The sequence below is a fragment of the Anoplopoma fimbria genome, chromosome 16 (genome assembly GCF_027596085.1).
Source record: "Anoplopoma fimbria isolate UVic2021 breed Golden Eagle Sablefish chromosome 16, Afim_UVic_2022, whole genome shotgun sequence".
NCBI classification, from domain to species: domain Eukaryota; kingdom Metazoa; phylum Chordata; class Actinopteri; order Perciformes; family Anoplopomatidae; genus Anoplopoma; species Anoplopoma fimbria.
Genome location: NC_072464.1, coordinates 12,936,042 through 12,947,896, shown reverse-complemented (window position 1 = coordinate 12,947,896; position 11,855 = coordinate 12,936,042). Strand labels below are relative to the sequence as shown.

Here is an 11,855-nt window from a genome sequence, read left to right as displayed (position 1 = left end):
GTCTATAAACTTTAATAGTGAAAAATGCCCATCAAAATTCCCTGAAGCTAAATGTGACAAATTAAAATTACTTGTTTTGTTTGACCAAGTCAATTTAAAAAAATCAGTTTCCCATCACAGAAAGGGAAGCAGCAAATACTCACAACTGAGAAGCTAGAAGGAGGTAATGTTTGGCTTTTTGTTTGATAAAAAGACTTGAAGTTTCAGTAAATTGACTAAGTAATTAAACTAAATCACACAAAGGTCTACCTCTGTGACTTGAACATTGCCACTGACACATATGGCAGTAATTCGTATTTGCTATCCAATAAAACAGAGCCTTACTTCATTGATTTATTTAATCATACTATTTAGAACAACCATAGCATTTACATGAGAACAGATCATTTGCTTCACTACTCTATATAAAAGCTATTGCATCGGAAATATAGATCTTTATGCAACCAAACGACTCAGCTTAAAGAAAAAAAAGCAAGTTAACAGGAATCGTGAATGTTTTTTTTGTTTTTTGCATTCAAAATATCTAAACCCCTAAAAAGACTTCCCTCTTTAGAACGACTCAATCATTATGTCAATATACATGTCAACATATTTATTCCAGATCAGTCAAACGTTAAACGAAAGGTTTTCTCCTGCTCCTTGCGCTGGTTGTCACACAATTTAGACACTTCTTCCACTCTTCTCTGCAGAAGAACAGAGTTCTGATCGATCCACTGAAGTGAATCCATGTGGGTGTTGAGAATTTTGCAGATCTGCTGAAGCTGAAAGAAAAAAAAATGGGGAAAAAAAGAGAGGTAAAAAGTTAATTTAAATGTGCAACAATTTATGACAAAGCAACAAAAATGTGTCACGGAAGGTTAAACTTGAATGAGGTCTCATCTCACCGGGTCACTGGTGTCTGCTGGGCCACTGGACGTGTTCAGGTGCTCGATGATCTCCTTCAGATCCTGCGACATCCTCTTCAGTTGTGCGTCCACGTTCTCGGCGAGCTTGTACGTTCTTTCACGTTCCTCGTCGGCGTTCTGCATGTAGATGGTTCCGCTCTGCTCCTTCACCGACTCCTCGAGCGGGCAGAGTAAGTCCTCCAGCTCTTTCTGTTGGGACAGGATGAAATCCAGCTCCTGGTTTAGCCTCCTCTGGTCCAGCTTCACCTTCTCCATCTCCTTATGCAGGGATGTGATCTTCTCTCCGTTCTCCACCAGCATGCGGTCCCAGGCATTCACCTGAGTAGCCTGCTGTAGGAAATGTCTCTCCTGGTCCTCGAGCTCAAGGCTCCACTTGTTAATGAGACCCTCTAGCTGGGCGTAGGTCATCACTGGAGGAGCAGTGGTTGTGGAGATGGTTGTTGCCGTAGAAGTTGCTGTGATACCGGTTGTTGAAGGTTTGAGCCCCAGTGTAAAGGCTGTCGCAGCACCTGTTGTGGCAGCTGCAACAGTGGAAGCAGGGGCGGAGATGGGGACAGAGGTGGAGGTGATGGTAGCTGCCCCCAGAGGTTTGAGCATAAAAGCCAAACCTCCACCAGCTGCTGTGGTGGTTGCAGGAGCAGTGCTTGCTGCTAAGTTTGGAGCTACACCCAAAGTGAAGCCTGTGGCTGTTGCAGCTGCAGTGACAGTAGCAGCAGCAGCAGTGGCGGCGGCGGCAGCAGCAACTGCAGCTGTAGGGATGGGTGAAGCAAAGAGAGACGGGCCTGGAGCTAGGGTGGCCTGGGTTGAAGCAAGAGGAGCTGGGGTTGATGAGGGTTTAATCCCAAAGGCAAATCCTCCACCCTGACTTGCCGTGACTGCAGCAGTGGGTGGTTGCTGGGCCTGCATGCCCATGGTAAGGTTGGACGGAGCGCTGTTGCCAAAGCTGAAGCCCCCTCCTGGGGCGACAGTGGGGGCAGCAACCGGGGCTGCAGCCGTGGTGGCCTGGACCTTGGTGGCTCCAAAGCTGAACCCTCCAAACGACATGCCGCCTGCTCCTGTAGTGGCTGTCACTGCAGCTGTTGGTGGTGCTGCAGGTTGGTGTTGAACCACAGGTTGGGGTTGTTGAGCTTGAGCAGGTGTACCAAAGGCGAAGCCCCCTCCTGCAGGAGCGGCCATGGAGGCCATGGAGGCCATGGTGGTCTGTGCTGACAAACCCGTGCCCATGGGGAACCCTGACCCCATGGCTGGAGCTGCTGTGGTGCCCAGAGTCAGCCCCTGTGGTGGTGCTGCTGCGGCTTGAGGGGTGCCCATGCCGAATGAGGCGTTGGGGGTCCCAAAGGAGAAGCCTCCGCCGGCTGGGGTGCTCTTTGCTGGGGTGCCAAAGCTGAACGAGCCGGCGGGGTTGTTGTTGTTGGCGGCGGCCTGGGGGCAGTGCCGAACGCGAAGCCTCCTCCGGCGGCCGCAGGCACGGAGCCGGTCATCCCGAAGCCTGTGGCGGGGGCCGCGGCTGCCGGCTTCGGAGCTCCGAAAGAGAAGCCCGTGGTGGCCTGACCGAAGTTAAACCCGCCACTCATTTTCTCAACTTCAATGTCTCGATGGTGGAAACAGCCAGCTCACAAAATGGTCACTTCCTCGCTGAACTTCTGCGGGTTTTTGGCGGGTCACAAAACACGAGCTGGTACTGCCGACTGTTTATCTGCTACGACGGGTTTCCAGACATGAGCGGGTAATAAAGTCAATCACAGGCTCGGGGACGGTACGTTGACCCAGACTGAGACAAAAAGAAACTAACAAAACGTGGCCCGCCGTTCCGCACTTCTTCAAACAGGCGATTCTGTAGATGACTAAAGGAAGTGACGTCAGTAAGGACCAACCGGGGAGGACTTTTGCCCTGAGTTTTGTCTGCCAGCGCAGAACCCGCCTCTCTTGGTGAGATTGACAGCTCTACTGTCCAATGAAGGGCCTGACCAGACTCGATGTTCAATTTGATTGGTGGAGCTTGCTGCCTGAAAGACTGACCCCAGGGAAAACAGACCCATATATTTTTCCAAAGAGTACCGAGTCTACGACAAGAAAATAACTTGTGTGCAGAATACGAGCTGTTTAAGAAAACGAAACACTAACGTAAAACTACATTTTAAAGACACATTTTGCGAAAGGATTTATTTAATTGCATTAAAATGAATGCTAATTACATTTTTTAAAAAATCTGAAAACTGTACACTTTTTTGTAATAGCATTGTTTTATTATTAAAATAAATACGATATGCCATTATGCTTTCTCATTTATTTTGTATGCTTTCTCTAGTTTTTTGTTTATTGTACAGTACCAGTCAAAAGTTTGGACACACCTTCTCATTCAATGTTTTTTCTTTATTTTTATTGTTTTTCTACATTATAGATTAATATTGAAGACATCCAAACTATGAAGCAACACATAAGGAATTATGTGGTAAACAAACAAATGCTCAACAAACCAGAATATGTTTTATATTTTACATTCTTCAAAGTAGTTGAATGAGAAGGTGTGTCCAAACTTTTGACTGGTACTGTAGATTTTTGATATCATCAAAAAAATAAGCATATTTTCATCAATAAAGTATTTTTTCTAAGCATCCCAACGCAGTGAAGGTGCTCACACTCTTGACGCCGCTGTGACTCTCTGTCTGGGTTATCTGGACGCATGCGGAGTATGCATAGCCTTCTCACCGTGTTGACATTTATCCCACTTCTCCATGTCCAACTAAAGTATTAATAAACCTTCTACCAAATCACTCAGCCACAGGACGTTTATTTCACGAGAGTGTTTGCGGGCTGCTGAAGTTAATGTCAACACAGATCAGCTAACTAACTAACTAAGTGCGTGTCGTCACGATGAGGCTGTTCAGGTTTCTGAGGAGCAGCGTGTCCATAGGAAAGGACATTGACTATTACTCCAAATTCTCACCCTCTCCTCTGTCCATGAAGCAGTTTCTGGATTTTGGTAAGAGTCGGTTCTCACACACACACACACACACACACACACACACACACACACACACACACACACACACACACACACACACACACACACACACACACACACACACACACACACACACACACACACACACACACGTCTTGTGCCAACATTTGTAGCATTTAAGGCAAAGGATCCCAACTTTTCTATGCTTGTGATCACTTAATGTAAATAGGAGCTGCATTTTGGCCTTTTTGTAAAGTCTCCTTGGTGGCAGCAAGGGGTGGAGGATATGGGAACACATATTTAATCAAGGCACTTTTATCAGGCTCCATCTGTTTGATGGAAGCTGCTTGACATCCACCCTTTTCATATGTGTTCACAATGTAGGTATCATTTTGTCATATAGGTTTTTTATATTGCTATGTTGTCACACCAGTTATTGAACGCATTTCCATCCTGGGAGAGGGATCCCTCCTAAGTTGCTCTTCCTTTGGTTTCTTTTTTTTTTCTTCTCTCTGTTAATAGAGTTTTTTGGGGGGTTTAGTTTTTCCCTACCAGCTGAAAAGGTCCAAGCACAGAAGATGCTGTGCAGATTGCCTATTGTAAAGTTGTGATATTGGGCTATATAGATAAAATTGTCTTGACAGTAAATTTAGATGAAAAAATAATTTCTTCTTCTTTCTTATTAAAAAAACCAGAAAGGCATGTCTGTTTTTGACTAATCCAACAAATAAAATACCCGACAAGCTAGAAGTTGTGTAACATGAATGCAAAAATCAAATATATATACAGTGGGTACGGAAAGTATTCAGACCCCTTTAAATTTTTCACCCTTTGCTTCATTGCAGCCATTTGCTAAAATCGAAAAAGTTCATTTTTTTTTTCGCATTAATGTACACTCAGCAACCCATCTTGACAGAAAAAAACAGAAATGTAGAAATTTTTGCAAATTTATTAAAAAAGAAAAACTGAAATATCACATGGTCATAAGTATTCAGACCCTTTGCTCAGTATTGAGTAGAAGCACCCTTTTGAGCTAGTACAGCCATGAGTCTTCTTGGGAATGATGCAACAAGTTTCTCACACCTGGATTTGGGGATCCTCTGCCATTCTTCCTTGCAGATCCTCTCCAGTTCTGTCAGGTTGGATGGTGAACGTTGGTGGACAGCCATTTTCAGGTCTCTCCAGAGATGCTCAATTGGGGCTGGGCCAGTCAAGAATGGTCACAGACTTGTTCCGAAGCCACTCCTTTGTTATTTTAGCTGTGTGCTTCGGGTCATTGTCTTGTTGGAAGGTGAACCTTCGGCCCAGTCTGAGGTCCTGAGCACTCTGGAGGAGGTTTTCTTCCAGGATATCTCTGTACTTGGCCGCATTCATCTTTCCTTCAATTGCAACCAGTCGTCCTGTCCCTGCAGCTGAAAAACACCCCCATAGCATGATGCTGCCACCACCATGTTTCACTGTTGGGATTGTATTGGGCAGGTGATGAGCAGTGCCTGGTTTTCTCCACACATACCGCTTAGAATTAACGCAAAAAGTTCAATCTTGGTCTCATCAGACCAGATATCTTATTTCTCATAGTTTGGGAGTCCTCCATGTGTTTTTTGGCAAACTCTATGCGGGCTTTCATATGTCTTGCACTGAGGAGAGGCTTCCGTCGGGCCACTCTGCCATAAAGCCCCGACTGGTGGAGGGCTGCAGTGATAGTTGACTTTGTGGAACTTTCTCCCATCTCCCTACTGCATCTCTGGAGCTCAGCCACAGTGATCTTTGGGTTCTTCTTTACCTCTCTCACCAAGGCTCTTCTCCCACGATTGCTCAGTTTGGCTGGACGGCCAGGTCTAGGAAGAGTTCTGGTCATCCCATACTTCTTCCATTTAAGGATTATGGAGGCCACTGTGCTCTTAGGAACCTTGAGTGCTGCAGAAATTCTTTTGTAACCTTGGCCAGATCTGTGCCTTGCCACAATTCTGTCTCTGAGCTCCTTGGGCAGTTCCTTCGACCTCATGATTCTCATTTGTTCTGACATGCACTGTGAGCTGTAAGGTCTTATATAGACAGGTGTGTGCCTTTCCTAATCAAGTCCAATCAGTTTAATTAAACACAGCTGGACTCCAATGAAGGAGTAGAACCATCTCAAGGAGGATCAGAAGAAATGGACAGCATGTGAGTTAAATATGAGTGTCACAGCAAAGGGTCTGAATACTTATGACCATGTGATATTTCAGTTTTTCTTTTTTAATAAATTTGCAAAAAATTCCACATTTCTGTTTTTTTCTGTCAAGATGGGTTGCTGAGTGTACATTAATGCGAAAAAAAATGAACTTTTTCGATTTTAGCAAATGGCTGCAATGAAACAAAGAGTGAAAAATTTAAAGGGGTCTGAATACTTTCCGTACCCACTGTATATATAATCCAATATAAGCATAAACTGTCTGGGTCATTCATTTGCAACATTTCCCACAATGGCCTCTTGATAGCTCCCTCAGTATGAACTGCTTGGCAAAATTACATTAAACCAAATTATATTATACATTTTTATATCACCCAACCCGACAGATTCGATGATAAATCATTTTTGTCTGCCATAATTAAAAAAAAAACAAAGACAAAAGAGATTTCCTAAAGTCCTGTTTTTGTTTACACCCTCAGGCTCAGAAAATGCGTGTGAGAAAACATCATTCACCTTCCTCAGACAGGAGCTACCTGTGAGGTTGGCAAACATCATGAAAGAGATCAACTTGTTGCCGGACAACTTACTGAAGACTCCATCGGTGCGGTTGGTTCAGGGCTGGTACGCGGGCTTCATTCTGCTTTTTCTCAGATATCTCTCAAATTACGCTGACAGGCTATATCAGCCAATAACTCATGGTGTTTCATGTGCAGGTACATGCAAAGTCTTCAAGAGATTCTTGAGTTCAAAGCCAAAAATGCTGGTGATGAGAAAGTCACATATGAGTAAGTAAATAAAAAAACCAACATTCAGTTAAGTTTTATTTCTTCTATGTATGATGACCTAGTGCCTTGTAGCAATTTTTATGTCTTTGTTTAGTTTCACAGATGCGGTAATAAGGATCCGAAATCGGCACAATGATGTCATTCCCACCATGGCTCAGGGGGTCGTGGAGTACAAAGAGAACTACGGCACGGACCCCGTCGTCAGCCAGAATGTTCAGTATTTTCTAGATCGTTTCTACATGAGCAGGATATCCATCAGGATGCTGCTCAACCAGCACAGTGAGTAGACCCTCCTCTGCTGGATAAATAGATGATCTCTTTTTGTCAGTCGTGAACAATGTGTGTGGAGTCGTCTCGAGGAGCGATGTTTCTTCATGAACAGAAACCAAGAGGCTTATTCATGTTGGTACGGTCTGCAACCTTTAACGCCACTGCCACAGGAATCAACAGAGAACACCCAGAGACATTCTGGAAATGAACCTAAAATGACCTCTAACGGATCTCGAGTTTTTGAATGAATGAATAGTTTATTACGACATTTAAGAGACAGTCAACCACCTGGATGTTATAACAATAATGATAATAATATTATTGGTAATATTAAGACACACAGTTCCTGCTTTGCGCGTGGCCAAAACAATAATAATAAACAGGAGCAATAAAAGGGCATATAAAAGAAAACAAAACGTTATAATTAGATTATTAGGAAGGAAGGAAGGAAGAAAGAAAGAAACACATCAAATCATAATCAAAAGTTTGACAAAAAACTTAAAATCATCGATATGCATCTCGGAGTAACAAATTCTCCTGATCTTAGCTTTGATCTAATATAAACAAGTCAACATTTAGGGATATTATATTAGTTATAATAGTTGTTTTGCCTCTGTCAGCCTTTTAAAGATAAATACTTTTTACCCTTTTTTTTTTTTGCTGTTGCCTTACTGCTCATGGATAATTGCTGTTACTGATTTATAATGTTTATAATGTGGATGTTGTGTTGTCTGTTAACAGTATTGTTGTTTCTTTTGATGTAACCGACATAAAGAAGGTTTCTAATCACATCTTAGTGTAAAAGTAAGAAACATTAAGAATGGGCTTTTCTGTGTTTAAAAGATTAGAGAGTGACGAGCTGGAAGGTTATAGCTTTGGGTCATCATGCTCCCAGTGAGTTTCTAGTTTAGAAATAACAAAACATTTAACAAGGCCAAAACTTTGGGAATTGATTTTCAACACATTACAGGGAAAATCTCCAGTTTCGGATTAAATGTTGCAGTTCTCAAACGGTTAATCGATTAATAGAGAATTGGGGGAGAATTATGACCACGAATGTCTCTTTTGTGTCCATTCTTATTTGCATAATTAACACTTGATATTGTAGCGCCTCCGTTTAACCCCTGTGTGTTTTATTCCAGCTCTCCTCTTTGGTGGGAAGGTAAAGGTGAACCCAGCTCATCCCAAGCAGATCGGCAGTATTGATCCAAACTGTGGTGTCAGCGAGATCATCAAAGGTGAGAACGCAAACATTTTATGAGGAAATGCTCAGAAATGTCCTAATTTTCGTGTTCCTACCTAAAAAAATAAAAAAAACCCTCTTCCCTACAGACGCCTATGAAAATGCACGAAACCTTTGTGACCGGTATTACATGAACTCTCCTGAGCTGATTCTGGAGGAATTCAATGGTAACTTATTTAGATGTTTTTCACTAAAACAACATGCAGAGCGACACATTTAATTATCTACATTTCAAGCACTTGTTTATCTTAAGTACTTTAAATTGCATTATTAATAAATAGTTACATAAGAATGACTTGTTTCACGCTTTCCTGATCAAATGTAGTCTAATCTTTGCTCCTCTGTTTGTCCCGACAGCCAAACCCATCACTGTGGTCTATGTTCCCTCTCATTTGTATCACATGGTGTTTGAACTCTTTAAGGTAGGGTTTGCTTTTTTGAACTCATAATTCAACAGCTGGTTCACATGATACGGTTTGACATTTGAGTACGTCGCCTTTCTCTTTACGTCAACCTGCTCTCTGTGCTCTCATTGTTGCAGAACGCCATGCGGGCCACCATGGAGCTGTACGGCGATGCCATGGAGTATCCTCCTATCCACGCACAGGTCGCTCTGGGAACTGAGGATCTGACAGTCAAGGTAGAGCTGTGCTGCATTCAGTCTTTTTCCCCCAAAACACACCAGTGTAAACTAAGACCGTATGTTCTTCTCCAGGTGAGTGATCGGGGAGGAGGCGTGCCGCTGCGCAAGATCGACAGGTTGTTCACCTACACGTACTCCACGGCTCCTCGACCCAGCATGGACGTGGCCCGCGCTGCTCCTCTGGTCAGTGTTCCTGATGTGTGATCGGTAGTGTGAGAGGTCACTCATCTGACTTTGCTCCTGACTTATCCAATTTGTACTCAAAATCTAAAAGAAAAAAATCACCTCCCCTTGACATTTGCCACCGTGTTTCAAAACCCAAGAATCCGTGATATACCCTCAGCAGACCTTATCACTCGTCATAGAAAAGCACATGGAGAACTAATAACACTAAGATAACATAATAAACTCATACACATTTTAAGATTTGTCAGAGGATACGTGTAGGACTTAACTACTGTTACTACTACTACTTAGTAGACTAAGACTGGGTGATAAGTCAGTATTATTGATTATTGTCTAACCAAAGTGAATTTTCCTAAAACACATTTTTATTGTAATTAAAAACTTAAACATTATAATTTTGCATACATCCCTATTTCATGATCTATGTCAAGATGTGTGGATCTTCATTATTGTATCATTTATATCAGCCATATCACCGAGCTTTTTGTAACTGGATTTAAACCAGTAACCCAAAACTTTCTTTTTACAAACCTTAGCGATCCGTTAATTTACTGAAATGTCTGTACAGTTAGATGAGAAAACAGTCCCAACTCAATGTCCATGTATTAGCTTTTTCCAGAGCTTTCGACAGCATCAGACGGTCTTCTAGTTGTGTGTTGAAATGCTGTAATGATTTAATCCACAGCACTTTAAGGACTTCTCACCTACATTGGCTTAAAAGTGAAGTTTACAAGTTCAGTCTTGACCTTTAAAGTAGCAGGTGACAATAATTAATCACAACTGACCAACTTATGTGATTTTTTCCCGGAGCTTTCAGTGCTATCACATAGTCTTCTAATGTTACATTGCTTCAAAAGGAGAGAACATACGAAAGCGTTTGTGTAATTTTCTCTCCTTTTCATCTTTACAGCAAATAAATCTGTATGTTTTATTAGTTTGTTCCAATGCCAGACTAACTTCACAGTCTAAACTACAGTACCAGTCAAAAGTTTGGACACACCTTCTCATTCAACTACTTTGAAGAATCTAAAATATAAAACATATTCTGGTTTGTTGAGCATTTGTTTGTTTACCACATAATTCCATATGTGTTGCTTCATAGTTTGGATGTCTTCAATATTAATCTACAATGTAGAAAAAAATAAAAATAAAGAAAAACCATTGAAGGTGTGTCCAAACTTTTGACTGGTACTGTAAATTCGCTCTTTTCCATAAAACTGCTGACTGCTCAGTTGTATTTGTGTCCAGGCTGGTTACGGGCACGGCCTGCCCATCTCTCGACTTTACGCTCGCTACTTTCAAGGCGATCTGAAGCTCTACTCTCTGGAGGGTTATGGAACCGATGCTGTGATCTACATTCGGGTAATTGAGTTGTGCATGAACATTATATGTGTGTGTGTTCATTCTTTACACCGTGTCTTAACCTTTTCCTCTCATTGTTCTCGTTAGGCGCTCTCCACGGAGTCCATTGAGAGGCTTCCCGTGTACAACAAGTCGGCCTGGAAACACTACAAGACGATCCACGAGGCCGACGACTGGTGCGTCCCCAGCAAAGAGCCGAAGGACATGACGACGTTTCGCAGTGTCTAGAGCCAACGGGCTGCAGTCCTGTAGCCCTGTATGCAAGACAGGTGGTTTTGTGCCATATTCTTCATAGAGGTCAATAGTTTTGTTATTATGAAGATGCGTGAGTGCAGCAGCCCTCGATTAAAAGCGTGTTTCTTTCTCACTCCCACTGGTACCATTAATGGGAATGACTGGGACTAACCTGGACCAGGTTAAGCCAAACTGATTCTGGAGTTTTCAGGCTGATACTATTGTTGATATTTGGGTTTTAAAAAAAAACGCTGATAACATATTGACCGTGTAACATAACCTGTGGACAAACAATAATGTTATCAATGTTTCTAAATGACCTCGAACATATTTTTGCACAAAAAATAACCAACATATGAAAAACAATAACAGTACATCTGTTATAAAGTAAAGTCAGCTGATGAAATTATTAAATAATATAATTATTTAACGCTTTGAGGAGAACAAACTAAATTCCATAAAGCGACATATCATCATGTGATAACATCACCAACTGAAACTATCTTCATAGTAAAGGTATGAATTGTTTGTATTGTTTGCTCTACTGGTTTAAAGCTTTCCTTAAACGTGTAGCTGCTTTTATTTTGCTAAAAGTTGATCTTTAACTGTTGCACTCCGTCTCTGTGCAGTGTTCAGCTCTGCTCATCTCTGCTCCGTGTGAAGCTGGAAACTTGTGACACAACTTGTTGCTGCTTGTTTTTAAATTCATTGGAAGTTTCTGCTGATGAGTCTTATCAGTATTTCTTTTTTCATTTAGGGCATTTCTTGCAACGTGATCAAAAACGTTGATTTGCCGTCTGTATAGAGACATTTTGCACCTATTTTTACTTTGTGTATTTAAGCAAAGTATTATTGGAATTCAATCTTGCTGACGCACAAATGTGTAGGCTGAAACGTTACATTTTAAGATTTCTTCTTAAGTTGTATCACATACAATATAAGAGCAAAATATTTGGATTCCTGTGGTTGTATTATTAAGACTCATCCTGTCAAATAAGCTATACTCAATATTTTCATGTTACACTGAAGCAGTTATTCTGTATAGATCATGTTCAGTGAAAAATAAATGTATCAAGACTGACAGATGTGTAT

The 11,855-nt window shown here is 41.9% G+C and overlaps 2 protein-coding genes across 2 annotated transcripts; one reads left to right on the top strand and one right to left on the bottom strand.

The window, feature by feature from the left end:
• Window positions 1-334: 334 nt before the first annotated feature.
• nup62l (nucleoporin 62 like) lies at window positions 335-2,784 on the bottom strand. The gene is given in 3 exon segments (XM_054616017.1): window positions 335-761; window positions 885-2,335; window positions 2,338-2,784. Coding segments are annotated over 3 exon segments (1,752 nt in total). The 5' UTR covers window positions 2,480-2,784; the 3' UTR covers window positions 335-602.
• An 808-nt stretch (window positions 2,785-3,592) lies between these two features.
• Window positions 3,593-11,835, top strand: pdk1 (pyruvate dehydrogenase kinase, isozyme 1). The gene is made up of 11 exons (XM_054616021.1): window positions 3,593-3,888; window positions 6,520-6,661; window positions 6,754-6,825; window positions 6,920-7,104; window positions 8,238-8,333; window positions 8,428-8,505; window positions 8,696-8,760; window positions 8,880-8,978; window positions 9,054-9,164; window positions 10,416-10,529; window positions 10,617-11,835. The coding sequence occupies exons 1-11, from the start codon at window positions 3,780-3,782 to the stop codon at window positions 10,755-10,757; spliced, it is 1,212 nt and encodes a 403-aa protein (XP_054471996.1). The 5' UTR covers window positions 3,593-3,779; the 3' UTR covers window positions 10,758-11,835.
• The last annotated feature ends 20 nt before the right edge of the window (window positions 11,836-11,855 follow it).